The sequence below is a fragment of the Phodopus roborovskii genome, unplaced genomic scaffold (assembly GCF_943737965.1).
Source record: "Phodopus roborovskii unplaced genomic scaffold, PHOROB, whole genome shotgun sequence".
NCBI classification, from domain to species: Eukaryota; Metazoa; Chordata; class Mammalia; order Rodentia; family Cricetidae; genus Phodopus; species Phodopus roborovskii.
The window spans coordinates 5,645,989-5,665,477 of record NW_026126413.1 but is presented as its reverse complement, the minus strand read 5'-3'; the positions used below and the strand labels follow the sequence as shown (position 1 = coordinate 5,665,477).

General features: G+C 40.8%; 1 protein-coding gene across 1 annotated transcript in view; it reads left to right on the top strand.

Annotated features, from left to right (window-relative positions):
• Msh3 (mutS homolog 3) overlaps window positions 1-19,489 on the top strand; it is a 134,074-nt gene that overhangs the window by 61,598 nt on the left and 52,987 nt on the right. The window contains exon 13 of the mRNA XM_051182952.1: window positions 10,920-11,052. Within this exon, the coding sequence (XP_051038909.1) occupies window positions 10,920-11,052 (133 nt within the window). The remainder of the gene's footprint in view (window positions 1-10,919; window positions 11,053-19,489) is intronic.

Below are 19,489 nucleotides of genomic sequence, written 5' to 3'. Positions count from 1 at the left end.
AGAGGCAGGAGGTGGCTTTGTGCTGTCACTCTGTGGACAAGGATGTAGGGTATACAGCCTGTGGCTGTCAGAACACCACCTGCCACACCGTGGTGCTCACCATGCTATTTGCTGGTTGAAACAACAGAAACAGACTCGCTAGGAGACTTTTTCCTGTAAATTAAACACGTTCATTTCTACCTTTGTTCTGTTTCTGTGTGAATCACAAGCATTAATTTGACGAAGTCAATAGACCATGTTTTCTCTTCGGTGCTTGGGTTCTGTTTCCTTTGGGTTTCTCCTTTTCTAGAAAGGCAGAAGGAAGGTGTGCCACTTGCCCATACTTGATGATTTTTTAATTTAAATTTGTATTTATTTTGGGTGTGTGTATACTTGTGCCACTTGCTTGAATGTGGAAGTCAGAAGATGACTTGCAGTCAGTTCCCCCCACCCCATCCCACCCCCATTGGAACGCAGGTCATCTGGCTTGGCAGCAAATGCCATCACCTGCTGAGTCATCTCCCCAGCCATGATGGCCAGTTTCTTTCTTTTCTTCTTTACCTCTTCTCCCTCCCTTGCCTTCTTCCCCCCCCCCCCCCTCTCTCTCTCTCTCTCTGTGTGTGTGTGTGTGTGTGTGTGTAGGTCAGAGACCTTTCCTCAGGAGCTATCTACCCGTCTTTTGGGAAGGGCTCTCTGAATGCCCTGGAGATGACCAAGTAGCTATGCTGGCTGCCCAGTGAGCCCCAAAGATCTTCCTGCTTCTGCCTCCCCAGCATGGGCCACTCCCAACTTCTGAACTGAAGTCCTCATGCTTGGCTGGCAAGCATGCTATGGACTGAACACTGATGGTTCATGTGTGTGAGCTCTGTGCTGGCCTAACATGACAGAAAAACCACATACCATTTTCTTTTAATTTAGGCCATTGTTTTAAAACTTTTATTCCCTTAATCCATTATTGTGCATTTCAAAAAGAATTTCAGTTAAATTTTAATGATGCCAAGAGAATGAATAGAGAAATATCAGCTGAGTAGTCAAGGGCTCAGCTGTTTCTTTCTCTCCTTTTCAAAATACTAATGTCAGCATCTTGCTGATCCTCTCAGCTTAGAATCCCTCTCTGAAATCGATGCTACATGTTAGGTGAGGGTCTGCTTTTCATCTGTAGTGAGATCACAGGACAGGCAATGGCTGGTGAGAGGGGCTCAGGGTAAGGCTGATTCCCCGGTGTTGTGGCTTGTTGGTCATCTGTGACTCCTCTTGGACATCATCTCCCTATACCTTTAGATGGTGGCTTGTAGCTCTCAGGGCAACCAGAGAGCTCATAAAGCCAGAACCAGGTGTTTCCATTTCACGGGACTTTCCCCCCTCACCATAGTTCATTCCTTCACATAGCCTTCTTGGTGCAGAAATGCCTTTTGCTTCTCTGGCTGATCGCGGTGCTCAGTGGGCTCGCTTGAGTTTTTGAGATGGGATTTGTGTTTACTGGTATGATCATACTGTTCCCCTTATAGTTTTTATCAGGGCAGCTGATTTAATCAAGAAAATCCTCCAGTGTTGTTTCCCAGCTTCTTATAAATGGATGTCGTGTTGTAAGCCATGAGGTCCAATGCTTTTTAAAAGTTAAATAATTTATATTGTATTCTTTTTTAAGATTCCATCTTTAGATTGTTCTTCTTGATGATTAGGCCTTTTGCCTCAGCCCTGCCAAAAACTGTGCTCAAGATTTAGTAGCATTCTGTGTGTTAAAATATTAAGCAAGGGCTGGAGAGATGGCTCAGAGGGTTAAAGTACTTGGTGCTCTTGCAGAGGATACAGGTTCAATTCCCAGTGCCCACATGGTGGCACTCACAACATCTTTGGGGCCTGGCTTTCCCCTCTAACTGTGTCCTGTGGACACAGACTACAACCAGGTCAGGGAGCTTTGTTTTTAACCCATTGCCTCTAGGAGCATAGCAACTCCCCTTATCTCTATTTTGTAGCTTTTTTATTGCTCTTCCTTGTTTCTCCAGTCTCACAATACCTGCTTAAACTTACAACTCCCCAATTTTTCTCCCTTTATACTTTAATATATATATATATATACGTATGTATGTCATATCATATCCCTGGTGTCTAGTTTTCCACAGGTACTCAGTTCTCCATTTTAAACAAACACAGAACTAAAGCTAACATCTGTATGAGATGGGCCCAGGAACCTCATTCAGTACTTTTTTTTTTTTTTTTTGCAGTTTCATTTTTCTTCATGGCTAAATCAAACTGTATTGTACGTGTGAGCCACATTTTCATGTCTGTTCCTTGCATTTCCTTACTGTTGTGAATAAAGCTGTGGTGAGCATGAATGTGCCTGTATCTGCGTGGTGTGATGGACTGTCCTTTGGGTGTTGTTTCTAAAGTGGCTGTACCAGTTTACACTCTGTGCCAGCATTTTTGGTCATGTGTGTTCTTTATAAAAAGAGAAATGAAAACTTCCCATGTGTTGTTTTATTTTGTAAAAGCAAAACAAAACAAAAAAAATTTCAAAAATTTAAAGATGGTGCTGCTGCTGAATCCTTACCCATTTCAGACAGGCCCATCTTTGAAGGAGGGAGGACCGGATTAAAATTCCCTGTTTTGGATAGATGGTGGCAACATTCATAAAACGGCCCATTTGCAGACTCTGAAGATGGCAGAGAGGAGACTGAGTGTTCAGACCATCCCTGTGGAATCTGTCTGCTTCCATTCTGGATCCTGTACTTCTTGGATTTTCTTTTACTTGCTACAGGCCACAGGCAGGGAAATTAGGAGAACCTGTAGGCTTTACTGATGAATAGTGCCCTGGTCATCCCTTTTCAGAATGGTAAATTATTGGATGCTTTCTGTGTGGATGGACTGAATATTCTCTTTTACTTAACGAGTTAAGCTTCAGTAAGACTTGAGAATTTAGTAAGCTCAGTATCATTTCCTTTTAATTGCTTACAACCTATCTTTTAACACTAAAAAAGTAACATGTTGGTTAGAGAAGGCAACCCCTAACAAAAACATCCTCAAATTCAATGATTCTAACACAGTGAAAGTTAGGCATTTGTTTACTCATTATGTAAAAAAAATTCAAGATCTTTCTATAGATTAAAGAAAAAACAAACAAACAAAAACAGAAACCTGTGGTTTATTTGGGGTAGAGTGGGGTAGAAGCTTGATCACACACACACATGCTCAGGGCTTTCCAGGTCACCCTGGACAGTAGTACCATTAAGACGGGAGGGGAAGCAGGAAGCACGTGTGTTCACACCTCATTGGCCAGAACCCTTTCTGATAGTCAGATCTTTGCAAGGAGAGCTGATAGGGCTGCTTGTTTGTCAAGAAGAAAAAGAAATATGCACCAGATGCTTAGCAGTCCATTGCCAGGGATGGCTCCATCCCTGTCCCTACTGTTTCAACTCCATACTGCATTTATCTTAGCATTAAAAAAAAAAAAAAAAAAAAAAAAAATACCTTAAAGCTTTGACCTTCTCATCAATTGAAGTATAAAGATGGGGTGAAACATTTGCCTCTTGTCACTGCCCCCACTTGCCCAGGTCCCATTGCGTAACCTCAGTTATCACCATGGTCTGTATCCTGAAGACCGGTTGTCTAACCCAAGAACAAGCAATCATGACTCTGTATCATTATTTCCTGTGGCATAGCCACGGCCTGCGGGTGAGATACACAACACCCTTCCTTTAAACTTCCTGTAGTGGGATAAGATGGACAGTGCATTTGTATTGTTCATTGTTAGGGACAAAGTGTTGTTCCAGTTCTCAAGGAATGTCTAATCCTGTGTGGAAAGGTGTAATCCACCAGCAAGAAGAGGGAAGTAACAGAGCTAAATATGTCTTTATACACTGAACGGCTCTGTACACAGAGAAAGGGAAGAAGGCTTTTACAATTCAAAGTCAAGTTTTAGAAGGCTGTATGGGGATTAAGCATGCTAAGTTTATGCTGTACTGAAGTTGTGAAAATAAATAATTAACATAAGGGAATGGAAACTGTTAGGACTAGCTCCTTGGCTACATCTCTCTCTCTCTCTCTCTCTCTCTCTCTCTCTCTCTCTCTCTCTCTCTCTCTCTCTGTGTGTGTGTGTGTGTGTGTGTGTGTGTGTGTGTTTTGTAAAGCGGAGAGTACGCTTTCTTCGTAGTCAATTCTCTTGAATAATTAAATGACTCTTACTTTGGCAAACCCATATATCTGCAGTATTAATGGCTATGGTTTTAGTTTATTACCCTGGCTAAAGTGACAAGGTAATAAATAGAATGTTACATATTTCCTTCCACTTACTATTAAATTTATATTAACAAAACTAAATGCCACTTGTAACTCCCCAGAACTAAAGTTAACATTACCAGCAGGCCCCGCTTTCACTGGGTTCGTGGCTGTTCACTAAGCCTGGTGGGACGGATTGTTCTCATACACGTTGGGGGTGCACACCTGAGAGCTGACATTCATTGCTGCTGCCCTCACACCTGAGTCCTCTGTCCCTTGAAGGTGGGTAAGGTGTGACAGCTGTTGCCAAGACAAGGGCGAGCTCAGGGGCTGATAGCTAGTGTCTGCCCTCCAGTGCATGAAGATGAACCAGCCCTGCTGGCAGGCACAGGGCCGGCAACTTGGGTCCACCTCTCTGTTAGCAAGGCTCAGCGCCCTTGTGAGGTGCAGACCAACTCGGATGGCCCGACATAGCAGGCAGCCTTCGCTGAAGCAGAGGAGGAGGAACAAGGGAGGGTGTAGAGGTCATGTTTTTCTGCCTCGTGGCTGCCTGGATTTCTCTTTCTCCATCCTTATGCTTTTGCTAGTGGGGATTTTCAGGATGTTTATCCTCATGGTGTTAGAGGAGGGTTTCCTGGTTTGTGATTTTTTATAACAAAAATTTCTCCATGCGAGGTAACTACTGTTTTATTGTAATAATACTGCTGTCTGTTGAAGCCGTCTGCTTCTCTCCATTCCCATAGCTACGGCCTTCCCTGTTGCTCGCCTGGGTGTCTGAAGCAACTTTCTAACCGATCCTCAGCCACTGTCCTCAGCCTTGTTTCTCAGTTAAGTGTCACAGCTGCCGTGTGGCCTGCAGTGCTTTTAGGCCATGGTGCTGCTCTGGCCTGCCACCACATTCCCGCCCTCCCTCTCAAGTCATTTCACCCTAGTCATTTGTTTAAAGTTCTTTGTCTAGAAAAGTGGTATTCCCAGGAAGTCCTCCCTGGCCCGTGAAAGGAATTCCATTTAAAAACAATAGCAATAAATGAGACAGAGAGGGAGAGGGATGGGATGGGGAGAGGTTAAAATCAGTGGTCCTAAAACAATGGTCCTTTTCAAAACTGACTCTTAAAACAAGATGCCGCTTGGTGTGCCCCATTTATAATTCCGTTTTTTATCATGTCATTGTTAATTTAAAATTTTCCCTTTTCCCCAATGCAGCGTAGGGTTATTATGGAAAAGGTTGAAAAGCATATACTCGCAGTTACAGCTGTGACACCTCCCACCGTCTCTATTGGTATTTTCCAAGTACTCTGTGATTGTTCCTTAGGTGACTGAGTGGGCTATGTGAAAGGCAAATAGGTCAGTGTACTAATACTTGAATCCTTTGTGCTTCTGGTAGAAGGCTATTTTTTTTTTAAGACTTATTTATTTTACTTGGCATATGAATAGTGTGTGTGTGTGTGTGTGTGTGTGTGTGTGTGTGTGTGTGTGTGTGTACCATGTGAGTGTCTGGCGCCCTTGGAGATAGAAGAGATCATCAGACCATATAGAACTGAAGTTTTGCATGGTTGTGAGCCCAGAGGACGCTGGGAATCAAACCAGGTCCTCTGAAAGAAACAAATATATGTAACCTCTGAGCTCCTTCTCCACCCACAAGAAGGCTCTTTAAACACGCATCTTAGCTGCACCACATGACCGAGGTATTCATATCTAAATTCAGTTTTCTAATTTTGATCATCTTGACTTAGTCAAACCTATCAGTGAAAAACAAGCAGAAACAACAAAAACAGATATCCCAGCCATGAGTCTGTATTTCACCTCTTGTTTTCCCCCCAGTACCCTCCTGCTTAAATTGCAGAGATATCATCATGAGAAGCAACCAGTGGGTTCCAGCTCCATCAGCAGTAGGAGTAGCTCTGTTCTGCTCACCTCTAAGTGTGAAGGAGTCCAGGGACACCAACAAGCAGTTCTTTGGCCTTTGGTTACTAATGAGGAATCTGTCATTTACAGGACCCCAGGGCCATTTTCTTTGGCATCTAGAATGAAATGATTTAGATTGTGTACTATGGAACAACCAATGGGGCAGTAATGTGGGCCATCCTAGATGGCCTGACATAATCTAGAATCACCTGGGAAGAGAAGAGGTATGTCGGTGATGGCTTGCCTAGGTGAGGTTGGTCTGTGGGCATGTCTGTGGGGTGTTACCTTTGGGAGTGGGAAAACCTGGCCACCGTGGGTAGCACCGTTCCCTAGGTTATAAGACTGGAGAAAGAGAGCTGAGCAGAAGCACACGTGCCCTTCTTCTGTCTCAGCTCTTGACTGTGGACGTGACTAGCTGATTGGAGTCCAATCACCTTGATTCCCCCACACTGCTGGACCGTCACCTGGAATTGGGTTGCTTTTGTCAGGCTATTTCATCACAATGATGGCAAAGGAGACTGAGGCATCTTTATCAATATCTGTATGACAGTGCTGCTTCCTGTTGTTTGTCATATCTCCCCAACCTCTCCCGTTGAGTGAGCTAACATGATTCCCACGACCCTCACTGCTTTATTATAATTTCTTGGAAGGTCCTGTAACTTCTTATAATTAAAAAAAAAAATACCTCCAGATTATGTGAATTGTTTTATTTTTAAAAACTTGGAAGTCATTCTTTGTCATTGGCATTGTAATCTGCATACAGAAGATAAGCATGGAATAATTGCTACCCAGTGTTGACAAATTTGTGGTAAACACTATCTCCCTGCCCACAAAGGCATCTGTAATTAGTAGCAACGTGTTTTCTCAATGCACCTCCTCACCAACCTCAGACCAGTATTTCAAATCACTGCTACTCGCTGTTCTCAGTTACAGTGACTTCCCGTCTGGCTCTTCTTATTTACTTACTTTTCAGGGAATAGCCATTTCCGTAGATATTCCTTAAGGTCTGTCTATAGTTATTTTCACATTTTCTTTTTGGATGTAGTTTCTTCCTTCCACATGCTATTCTTTTTGTTTATTTGTTTGTTTTTGTTTCTCTCTGTTGCCCTGTCTGTCCTAGAACCCACTATGTAGACCAGGCTGGACTCAAGCTCAGAGATCCAACTGCCTCTGCCTCCTAAGTGTTGGGATTAAAGGTGTGGGTCACCACGCTTGACCTATATGCTATTTGTTTTTTAATTTATTTTATGTGGATTAGCGTGAAGGTATCAGATCTCCAGGAATTGGAGTTACAGATAGTTGTGAGCTACCATGTGGGTGAAGGGAATTGAACTTAGGTCCTCTGGAAGAGCATCCAGTGCTCTTACCCGCTGAGCCATCTTTCCAGCCCCAACTATATGCTATTTTTCATGTTATCTAATAAATGGAGCTGATGATAGCATTAGTTGGTATTTAATGGCTGATTATTGTGTTATAGGCATTGCCCTAAATACTTGGCTTGTATTAATTGAGTTTTTGTAATAACACTAAAAGTTAGGGCCCAATCCTACTCATGTTTTATAGCTGGGAAACCAGTTGAGGCTAAATAATGAATGACAGAGCCTGGATAAGCCTCAAGTCACTTTCCTCTTGATCCAAAATTCTGAGCTGAAACAGGCTAATACCAAAGTTATTCATAGTGAGCATCATGCTTTGACCTATGTTGACTCCAGGCTAGACCAAAAGCTGCTTGTTGAAGAATATTATTTTAAGCTGTGTTACATTTGTTTATGCTGTGGAACATTTTTTTTAATGATGCAAAGGTGTGTTGCATTCTTTTATGTTGCATTTGTTTAACTCTGTGAAGCTGTGATACTTTGCCTGTCTAAAACACCTAATGGTCTAATAAAGAGCTGAACGGCCAAGAGCAAGGCGGGGGAAAGGACGGGGAGCAGGCCGGCAGGCAGAGAGAATAAACGAAGGAAAAACTTGGGAGAAGGGAGATCAAGGAACAAGGAAAAGAAGGGGCCCCACCACCAGCTTATCCAGCCAGCCCTGGCGCAAGAGTGGGATTCAGATATGCAGAAGAAAAGGTAAAAACCTAGAGGCAAAAGACAGATGGGGATAATCTAAGAAAAGCTGGCTAGAAACAAGCCAAGCTAAGGTTGGGGATTCATAAGAAAGAATAAGATTCCGTGTGATTTATTCGGGAGCTGGGTGGCGGGCCCCCAAAGATCCAATGGAGCAAAGAATAAAACCAACCAACTACAGCTGCTTGCTTTGTGACTTGCCAGGTTGAAACCAATGTAGTGTAATATTTCTAGTCTCTTACAGAGTTTATGGCTTATGTCCATTAATATTTTTTTCTGATAGAATTCATAAAACTGACTTAGATTTTTTTTTAATTCAAGTCATTTACTCTTATCTTTCTATATTCAAAAAACCTTTAATTTCATGATAAAAGCTATCTGTGTGGGTTGTTTTCTGCATCCCCAGATGGTCTGTCTGTCCTCAAGCCATCTGTAGCATCAGCCCCATCTAATCCAATTGGTGTCATCTTTCATTTTTGCAGGGATGAGTTATTGATTGAAGTAAAACTTCATATTTATGTAGCATTTTGGGTAAATGTTAGAGTAAAACATTGATTTATTTTATCATAACAGTCCTATGCAAAACAGCTTTAATTTTTTTTTTCTGTTCAGTTTGATTTACTTTGTATGTAGCTTTGGGAATCAAGTTGAATTGGAATAAACAACTGTTTATTGAGCATCCTGGGATGAAACCCTGTGATGCTGAAGTTGTGGGGATGTTAGCGTGGTGGCACTGCACCATGGACAGGCATGATTCACAGTGTGGTGACTGCAAGGACAATGAGAGTAACACCTGTCGTCCATCCACCAACTGCAAACTCCTTCAGGCCAGATGTTTCATGAGGTGTGCCCTTCACATTAGTGTGTGGGGCAGCAGCATGGACCAACCTGTCTGCTGATTATTATTAGGTTTATTTTATCTACATGAGTATATGTGTATCACATGTGTGCCTGGTACCTGCGGAGATCAGAGGAAGGCATCAGATCCCCTGGGATTGTAGAAGTCACAGAAGTCCTTGTGTTCACAAATAAGCACTAGGGAAGCCAGGAATACTGAACACGCAGGGTTGTCTTTTCAAAGGAAGGGATGTATAACCTGTTTTCTACCCAGAAGACTGGGAATGGATGTGGTTAGTCCCTCTGCACTATCTGTGTGGTCTATCTCAGTCTTTCTTTCCAGAGCCTTGTATTCAGATTTTTTTTTTTTTTCCCTGTCAGTCTATGGAATACACCTTTGTGGAAGTTGTCATATGTATTTTACAAATAGGAACAGAGGTGGTTTAGAACCTGGTGACCTTTGCACTATCTGTGTGACTGAGACCATACCAGATCCTTCCCCAAATGCTTAAGATGTCATATGTAGTTTGTTTATTGAACCCATCTTTATGAAAGACGACACATGTACTTTACAAAGAGTTTTGATATAGGCATGCCTTAAGCTTTATTGTATTCAAGAGATTGAGTTAATTATCACTGCAATTTCTTTTCCAATTTATGCTGTACTTAAATATACCTAAAATAAAATAAACGTAAGTATACCTAATATTTAAAAAAAAAAAAAGTGTCAGACTCTTGAAGTTTGAACCAACGCTGACTATTGAGTTGTGTTGAGTGGGACTTCCTTCTTGCCTCATGTGGGTTGATACTCTGCTGGCCTTGGGTGCAGAGACCCCCACCTGGGACTGAAGTTAGGAGGGGTGGTGCTAGGAACAGAACCTAGATCTTCTGCAAGATCAGCAAGTGCTCTTAAGTACTCAACCATCTCGCTCTAGTCCCCCACCATATTTACTTAATGTCTGATGCTCATATTTCCACTAAAATACTTCTTTCTTTTATCCACTGGTTTATTCATTTAAATTTTATTGAAAGTCTGCATCCACAAGACATGCACAGTTACCACTGTCTTCAGGATCACCGACGGCGTTTATATCCAGTGTATGCCTTTGATTGATAGGGACTCAGAGGGCCACAGTTCAATGAGGGTACATTTAGTCAGTGAGGTCTCCATTTTAAGTTGACAAGACCTTCACACATCTCCAGTGACTTACATCACTCAGAGCATGTTATCATCGATGAGGTCCTGCAACCCTAGTTTCTTGTGACTTCTGATATCACAGTCTCCACACTTTTTTATTGCTACTGGCCCATCTTTGGTTAGGCTCTGTTTCTGCCAACACATGCTCCTTCAACACCTCTACCACCAAAACCAAGTCATCACATTGCTCAAGGTAGGCCTATTAAAGCAAACACATTCCAGTCTCAATGGTTTAACTACATGAGAAGTGTATTTGGTAGTAGATGTGGAAATAGAAGATGTTCTGCTCCAGTCATGAACCTAGGCAGATGGAGACAACATCTGGCTTGTAGCAGTGGTTTGAGCACAGAAGGAGTAGTTTGAAAGCTTACACAGGAGGGTTTTTATCAGCCAGGTCATAGAGATGACATATGCCATTCCTATCCTCGTTTCAATGAGTAGAACTTGAGTACATGGTCATACCTAATCTTAGAGGAGACTTGGAAGTATAGTCTGTATATTTGCCTCATGAGACATCTGCATCACACTTAGCTAGTGTCTTTCCTCATATGGTACCTGTGTATTGAGCCTAATGATAGAAGGAGTTAGGGAAGAATGGAATGAAAGCATCTTCCTCAGGCTAGTGACTGTGGAATAATCCGTGGCATTAAAATGTGCAATGTTTATACTCCAAATTCCTAACATATCTGATCATTGCTTTTATTCTGTTCTCACAGGGACATAAATGCCCGACTCGATGCAATATCTGATGTTCTCCATTCAGAATCCAGTGTATTTGAGCAGATAGAAAATCATCTACGTAAATTACCTGACATCGAGAGAGGACTATGTAGCATTTATCATAAGAAAGTAAGTGATAAAAATCAAACCTCCCAAGCCTCATAGTGTTCCTCAATATTAGAATTCTAGGTCCCAAAGGAAAATTGTATGAGGTTCTCACTAGTGCTTGTAAATAGCTTGAGAAACAGCTGTAGCCTCGGAAACTTTAATTGTACAAATTAAGTTTTTCATTGTTTGCATTCATAAAATGTGTTCTCATTTTTTGAAACTCCGGTGGCATATACAGAAGTCCTACTATTAAAATGCAAGATGCTGTGTTTTATCTTCCAAGTTCAGATCATCCTCAAAATGAGAAACTTACTTTGATCTGTGACTTTGAAAAAGAAAAGCCTTAATTTTTAAAATCTGCTTTGACTTAAACAAAGGGCAAAGATGGTGTCGGATGTGTGAGAGTATTAGTGACAAACAGGTTTCTGCCTCTTCTTCCACAGAGTTCTCTGAGCCTTGAGGGGAGGGATTTGATGGAGATATCCCTTTTAGGACTGAGTGTTCTGAGGTTTCTCACTCTTTGCATAATGCCTGGCTGTGGCTTTCTGTGTCTGTTCCCCACTGCTGCAGGAGGAAGCTTGCTTCTCTGATGATGGCTGATAAGTCATGGATATATGAGTATGGCCAAGTGGTATTAAGAGTCATTTTATTGCTACTTTCCTTTAACAGAATGGGAATATTTGGTTTTCCTCTAGGTAACTGGACTATCTACTCTCAGGTTCTTGGTCACCCAAGCAGATTTGGGTATGGGTTCCATTGTACAGAGAGAGCAGTAACTAAAAGCAGTTATTGGTTGGTTACTCACATAAGTTTTATCCAAAGTTGCACCAGTGTATCTAGCAGGGAGGTCACTATTATAAATCAAAGGGTTTCTAGCTGTCACCCTTCTATTTTGGTAGCATCCAGAGTGTGTTTCAGAACCCTGGGGGTGAAGGCACCAGTTTGACTTCTCCATATTCAATGAGTTTCCAGGTGTTGTCTTCAGCAGTAGGGCCTTACCATAAGTTTATGGAAAGCAAATGAAAGCTTTGGCAGTTTCCTGGGTTGTTTGGGTATGTCCATGGGACCACTTTGGCTGAGAACTTGATTAGATATAATGCATTCATTACCTGTGCTGGAAACTTCATTTGTTGACAAGAGACAGACAGTTGGGACTCTGCCTCCCTCAATATTTGATGATTTCATTTAGAGCACCTTCATATATGTATATATTTTAAGATGCTTCTACTCTATTAGGTTTTCATACAACTCCTCAAATGGCCTTAGTTTTAGCTGGCCTTCCTTGCATACACTCCATTATCTTACTCTATTCCCCAAATCCCTGTTTGATTCTCTTGTCCATCCAATACATATCTTCTTCCTTTCCAATATGTATCTCCTTGATCTCCATCAGTCGTCTTACTGCTCCAGCTAAAGCCTTAAGTACTACATTGATTACATATGGAGAGAATGGATAACTTTGTGCCTAATTTTAGTGAAAATGCTTTGTGTTTCTGTCCATTTAGGTTGATATTTGCTGTGGCCTTGGTGTAAATATCCTTTATCATGTTGAGGTATTATCCTTGTATCCCTAATTTCTTCAGGACTTTGATCATGAAGGGGTGTTGAATTTTGTCAAAGGTTTGTTTTTTCAACATCTAGTAAGAAGATGGTGCTTTTCTTTAAGTTTGTTTATATGGTGGGCTACATTTACTTATTTTCATATATTTAACCATCCCTGCATCTCTGGGATAAAGCCTGCTTTATCATGGTGGATGATCCTTTTGATGTATTCTTGGATTCAGTTTGTGAGTATTGTATTGAGTATTTTGAGTATGAACATATCCCTATGTTCATAAGGGGAATTGGTCTGTAATTATCTTTCTTTGTTGAATTTTTATATGGTTTGGTTATTAGGATGACACTGGGCAATGTTCCTTCTGTTTCTCTTCTGTGAAAGAATTTGAGGAGTATTGGTGTTAACTCTTCTTTGAAAATCTGGTAGAATTTTGCTTTAAAACCATCTGATCATGGGCTGTTTTTGGTTGGGAGATTTTTTAATGACTGCTTCTATTTCACTGGGGGTTACAGGTTTATTTAAATTGCTTCTCCAATATTGGTTTAACTTTGGTAGGTGGTGTACATCTTGAAAATTGCTCACTTGTTTTAGATTTTCCAATTTTGGGGGGCTACTGGTTTTTAAAGTATGTCCTTATGATTATATGGATTTCATTAGTATTTGTTATGTGCCCTTTTCAGCTTTTCTTTCTTTCTTTCTTTTTTTAATTTGTGTCTTCTCTATGCACCTTTTATTTAAAAATAGGCTAAGGATTTATTAGTCTTATTATTTCTCTTAAAGAACCAGCTCTTTTTTTCGTTGATTGTTTTTATTGTTGTTATTATTATTTTTTGTTTTTATTTTATTTATTTCAGCAAGACTTTGATTGTTTCTTGTTGGCTGATCCTTTTGAGTGTTATTTCTTTTTTTTTTTTTTTTTGTTCTAGAGCTTTCAGGTGTGTTGTTAAGTTACCAATATGAGATCTCTCTACTTTCTTTAAAATGTAGATATTTAGTGCCATGAACTTGCCTCTTTCCTTGTGTTCAATAGGTTTGGATATGTTGTGTTTTCATTCAATTCTAGAAAGTTTTTCGTTTCTTACTTGATTTCTCTCTTTATCCATTTTCCATTACATAGTGAGTTGTTCGGTTTCCATGAGTTTGAAAGCTTTCTGTTGTTGGTTGTTGTTGATATCCAGCTTTAATCCATGGTGGGTCAGGTAGGATGCAGGGTGTTATTTCAATTTTCTTTTATCTACTGAGACATGCTCTGTGCCCCAGAAGCTATGTATGTTCTTTTGTATCTGGGTGAAATGTTCTGTAAATATTTGTTAGGTCTATTTTGATTATGGAGTCAGCATATCTCTGTTTAGTTTTTGTCTGGCAGCCTTTTCTTTGGTGAGAATGGGGAATTGAAGTCATCCATTATCATGGTGTGAGGGTCAATATATGATTTATAATGTGGTAGTGTCTCTTTTATGAACTTGGGTACCCTTGTGTTTGGTGCATATTAAAAATTCCATTATCCTCTTAGTGGATCTGCCCTTTGATGAGTATGCAGTATCCTTCCCTATCGATTTTGATTAGTTTTGGCTTGAAGTCTATTTTGTCACATATTAAAATAGATGTATCACCTCCCTTACTAGGTCCATTTGGTTGGAATATCTTTTTCCATCCTTTTATCCTGAGGTCATTTCTATCTTTGATGTGTTTCTTGAATGCAGCAGGAAAATGGATTCTGTTATTGAATCTTTTCTGTTAGTCTTTTTCTTTTTCATAGAGGATTGAGACCATTGATGTTGGGAGTTATCAATGAGCAATTTTTGTTGACTCCTGTTATTTTGTTGCTGTGGTGTTGGACCCCCCCCCCAATTTAATTTTCTGGTTTAATATTATTCATTCCATGAACTTTCAAGGGTGTGGTTAGCCTCTTTAGTTTGAAGTTTTCCTTCTTAGCGCTTTCTGTAGGGATGGATTTGTAGATAAATACTAAAACACTGCTTAAATTTGGTTTTATCATGTAATGTCTCTCTTTCTCTATTGTGATTGAAAATTTTGCTGATTATAATAGTCTTGGCAGCAATCTTTGACATCTTAGAGTTTGGAGAACATCTGCCCAGACTCTTCTGACTTTAGAGTCACCATTGAGAATCCAGGTGTTATTGTAATATGCCTGCCTTTATTTATTATTTTGGTCTTTTTCCCTTGGTGCTTTTAATATTCTTTCTTTGTTTTATATGTTTAGTGTTTTGATTATTATATACTAAAAAGACTTCCTTTTCTGGTCCAGTATATTTCCTGTTCTGTATGTTTCTTGTACCTTCATAGGCACCTTCTTCTTTAGGTTAGGGAATTTTTTTTCAATGATTTTGTTGGAAATATATTTTGTGCCTTTGATCTGGGTTTCTTCTCCTTCCTCTGTTCCTGTTATTCACAGATTTGTTATTTTCATAGTGTCTCATATTTCCTAGATATTTTTGTGCCTTGATTTCTTTAAACTTAAAGTTTTCTTTGAATGAGGTATCCATTTTTTTCTATCTTGTTTTCAATGTCTGAGATTCTCTTTTCCATCTCTTATAGTCTGTTAAGGGGATTTACCTCTGAGGTTCCTGTTCAAGTTCTTAATTTTTAATTTCCAGTTTTCCTTCTGTTTGGGTTTTTCTTATTTATTCTATTTCCACTTGCAAGTCTTGAATTGTTGTTTTATTTTTTGTCATTTCATTCTACTGTTTTTATTTTCATAGATTTTTTTAATGGATTTTTTTTCATTTCCCCTTTTAGGACCTTTAATATATTCCTAAAGGCAATTTTCAGCTGTATAGCATTTCTCAGGCCTACTGTAGTGGAGTTGCAAGACTTTGTCCTGGCTGTTACTATGTTTTTATATGTCATCCATGCGTCTGGGTTTGGGTCAGTTGTAATTCTAGGTCTTGTCTCTGTTGGGTTGCTATTTTGTTCCTTGGTTTCTGTTGCCCTCTCTTGCTCTTAGGAGAATGTGTCTGCTGTGGATTGTCTGGTAGGGAATGTTTTTGAGACTGCTAGATGTGGGCACTATGATTATTAGTTATTGGGAGCTTAGTAAGGAAGATAGGCTAGAAGGGGGCTTTAGGGGTCTACTTGAGGGGGGAAAGCAGGGTGTGTCACTAATATCTGCTTAGTTCCCTCGGAATAGGGACAGAGAGAGAGGAGAGGCCACATCAGGCACTCTGCTACAATGCTGAGCAGAGACTGGGATTGAATGTGGAGGAGAGGAGGGTGAGTAAAGGTCTGAACATTGCCCATCTGCTTCCATTATTGGTATGGCCAGGAGAGGGTGGAGGTTCTGGAGGCTTCCCAGGGAATGTCAAGGGAATTGGAGCCTGAGACCTAGGAATGAGGTGGTGAGAGGCTGTAGGAGGAAATCTAAGTGATCTGCTGGAAATAGAGGCAGAAAAATGGCTATTTTGATTTTATTCACTTTCTTCCCCCATCTACCCTTAGACCTACCCCCTCCCTGCCCACACAGCTTTGCATATTTTTGTTTCTCCCCATCAAGTTCAATTTGAGCTGTCCATATACTCTGGAATATATGGCAATGCCCTGGCACACGGTCAACCTATCCTTATAGAAAAGGCCTCTCCCTCTCCTAGCAGCTAGCAGTAATCACTATCTACTCAACTACTTGGATGACTTCCTGCCCAGTTTCCTTTTCTATGCTGGGATTTTTGTCTGGCTTGAGTTTACTCAGGTACCTGCTGTCACATGTGCATGTTGTACATGTTGTCACAAGCAATGTGGTAGGTAGGGCTTGGTCAAGGCAATGAGGAAATAAAGAATGAACAGTCCTTCCATGGGAGCAGGTTATCTTTTAGTAAGAACAGTGATTGGTGAGGTAACAGTCTCTCTGAGGGAACAGGGACGATGTATGCACTTGTGAATGGTGTTTGGGGGTTTATGGACAGAGAGATTTCTTGGTTTATGATTTTATCTATACTTTTGTCCTCTTGCAATCTCCAAGCTGTAATTAGCAGCAGAGGTTGGTGTGACCGTATCAGGAGGATGGTTGTTCTTCATGGGGGCGGGGGTGGTGGTGGAGATTCCTTAGTTTAGGAGATCACACTGTCCTGTATGCTCCCTTGTCAGGACTTTCCTGATATCAGTGCCTCCTTAGTTTAGGAGGCTACATTGTTTCGTTTTTCTTTAACAGTAGCTTCCTGGATGCTGAGAGCCTTCAGATGTCAGAGTGAGTCAACATTCTTGTCCAGTGTTGCTTAGCCTACCTTAGGCTTTTGGGCAATTAGCTCTTTAATGAATCCATCTGTAGAATTGCTCTGTTGTGTCTGGGAAACATTGTTTCAGTGTCCTCACCTACGGCCTCTGGCTCTTAGTCCTTCTGCCTCCTGTTCGGAAATGACCCTGAGCCTTGAAGGAGAGGGATGTGATATCACTTTCTTACTGCTAGGAAATGATGCACAGTGAGCTGTGTAGACGTGCTATAATTGCATATTGTATAATGCAGTGGTGTTGAAAGAAGGTGTCTTAGTTAGGGTTTCTGTTGCTGTGAAGAGACACCATGACCACAGCAACTCTTACAAGGAAAACATTTAATTGGGGCTGGCTTAAAGTTCAGAGGGTTAGGCCATTGTTATCATGGCAGTAAGCATAGTGGCACATGGGCAGACCTGGGACTAGAAACGTAATGGAGAGTTCTACATCTGGATCTGAAGGCAGCTGGAAGTGTGACACTGGATCTGGACTGAGCAACTGAAACTTCAAAGACCCCTCTGGTGACACACCTACTGCAGCAAGGCCACACCCCCTAATAATGCCACTCCCTATGAGCCTATGGGGGTTTTTTCATTCAAACCACCACAAAGGGCTAGTAGCTTACTAACATATGACAGAATTTGTGCTTAAATCTAGCATCCTTAACTATGTTTTAGTTGCTGTGTCTTTTGGATGCTACCATGTTTGATGTGGTTTTCTCAACTGCCATTGCAATTTTTTTTTTCCTGGTTGACTCTTTGCCAGAAAACTTTATTTATTTTACTTTTTTGCCAAATATAAACTATCTGCTTGATTCATGGTATAATGATTTTCATACGCTCAAAGTTTAGGCAGACCAATTTTCATTAATGTTTACTTTTTAAGACTTGTCTTCCCTGGAAAATTGTGCCAGAATGCTAAGTACTGCCTTTGAGGATATTGGTGGTACCCAAGAGAACTTATGTAATTGTACCCTGTGCTTCCGTTAAATTAGAAACAAAGTACAAACGGGCCTGGTAATGCACATCCTGGGAAGAAGATCCTTGAGTGACTTGCTCAGTGGAGTCAACTGTAGCATTTTGTGCTGTGCTGTTGTTTTGCTGGCAGTGATAAACACTATGTTGATATTGGAAAGTTCTGTGCTTGGCTCTTTGGTGCTGCAGAGAGGTAGAAAACCATGTGTTAGCTTGTATCCTTGGCCGGATGCCTGGCATCCCGTGCTGTTACCCTCTCCAGTCAGGTGATCTCCAGGCACTTTGCCTTCACTGTTTAAAAGGATTCGTTGACAGATGTCAGAAGTTGTTTTTTCTTTTTCTCTCAAGAGAAAATAAGAGCAGGGCATATTTTCTTTGAGCTGTTAATCAAAAAAAGCAAGGTCAAAAGTGTCCATGGCAGGAGGTGGCAACGTCCTGCTGGCTGGGGTGATTTCTAGGCCGCCTTGCTGCCTGTCTTTAAACTTTACTTTGATGTTTACCTCTCGTAAGCTTTATGTATCCCTTCAAGTCTCCAAACTCTAGAAGAAGTTACAATCACATTCATCCGAAAAGCAGTCAATGTGCAGTGCAAGGGTGACTTCTATTTCGGAATTTCGGATTGTGTTTCACTAGGCTTGGGACTCACTGGGCAGCTGTCCCTTGATGCTGCTCTACTGTTTCACTGGAGTGTGTGGCTCAAGATTGGTTTCAAAAGTGAAGAACAAAAATGAATTGGTGACAGACCTACTTAGAAATTCTCACTGCTTCACATGGCATATTTCTTAGCTGGCTCTTCATCACACCGTCAATGCATGCCATTTATTAGTCTAGTTTAGTTTTGTTTTGTTTTAAAGTTGCCTGGGTTTTATTCACAGCCCTTTAGATTTTTTTCTTCTTTCCTTTCTTTTTTTTTCCTTGCTGCAATACATCAAGCTTCTGCTGTTTGCACCAATGATAAATGACATCCTCAGTCTAGATCTTGGCAATTCTGTGGGGCAGCCTAGGCTCGGTGGCTTTAGAATGTTCATGGAGGTGCTTTTATGGTGATAGTGATGGCAGATCCCAAGTGGGCTTAATGTGGAATCAAATAAACATTTTCTTTAATATTAAAACTTCAAAGTTGAGTCTTAGAAAACAGTCTTAGAAATAGGAACCCATCTTAGATGTTAAAATTAGTAAATCCATTTAAGGATAAGGATGTTTCACCAATGTTGAGAGAAGAGTTTGTAGCCTTGTGTGGAAATAGTTTCCTAGCCAGGCTGGACTGAGCCCAGGCCTTTTGTTGCACATGGACCTTAAGCTCTGGCCCTTCCAGTGCAGTGGCTTGTGCCTTTGGCTTGTTCTTTGAAGCCTAATTGCCTTAACCAAAAGATATGTATTTTTATTAACTTGTTTTCTTGAGTTTATTTCTCCTTGTACCCAGTACCTCCGAGATCTAATATAGGTGGTATTTTTAACTTGGTTGTTTTTTGTTTGGTTATTAAATTGGTTTGCCCTGCCCCTACTTTTGTGCAAAACAGGCTGATAATGACTGTGACAAGTACTTCACAAACGATCTGTCTTATGTATATCTCGGGGGAAAGAAAATAACAATTTCTTCCCTATTAAGAAGTTCAGCCTAGAAGTCTGGCTTTCCAGACGTGTTTCTTCATGCTTTAAGAACCTTATTAATAGCTGTGAGGATATGCCTGCATGCTGTTCC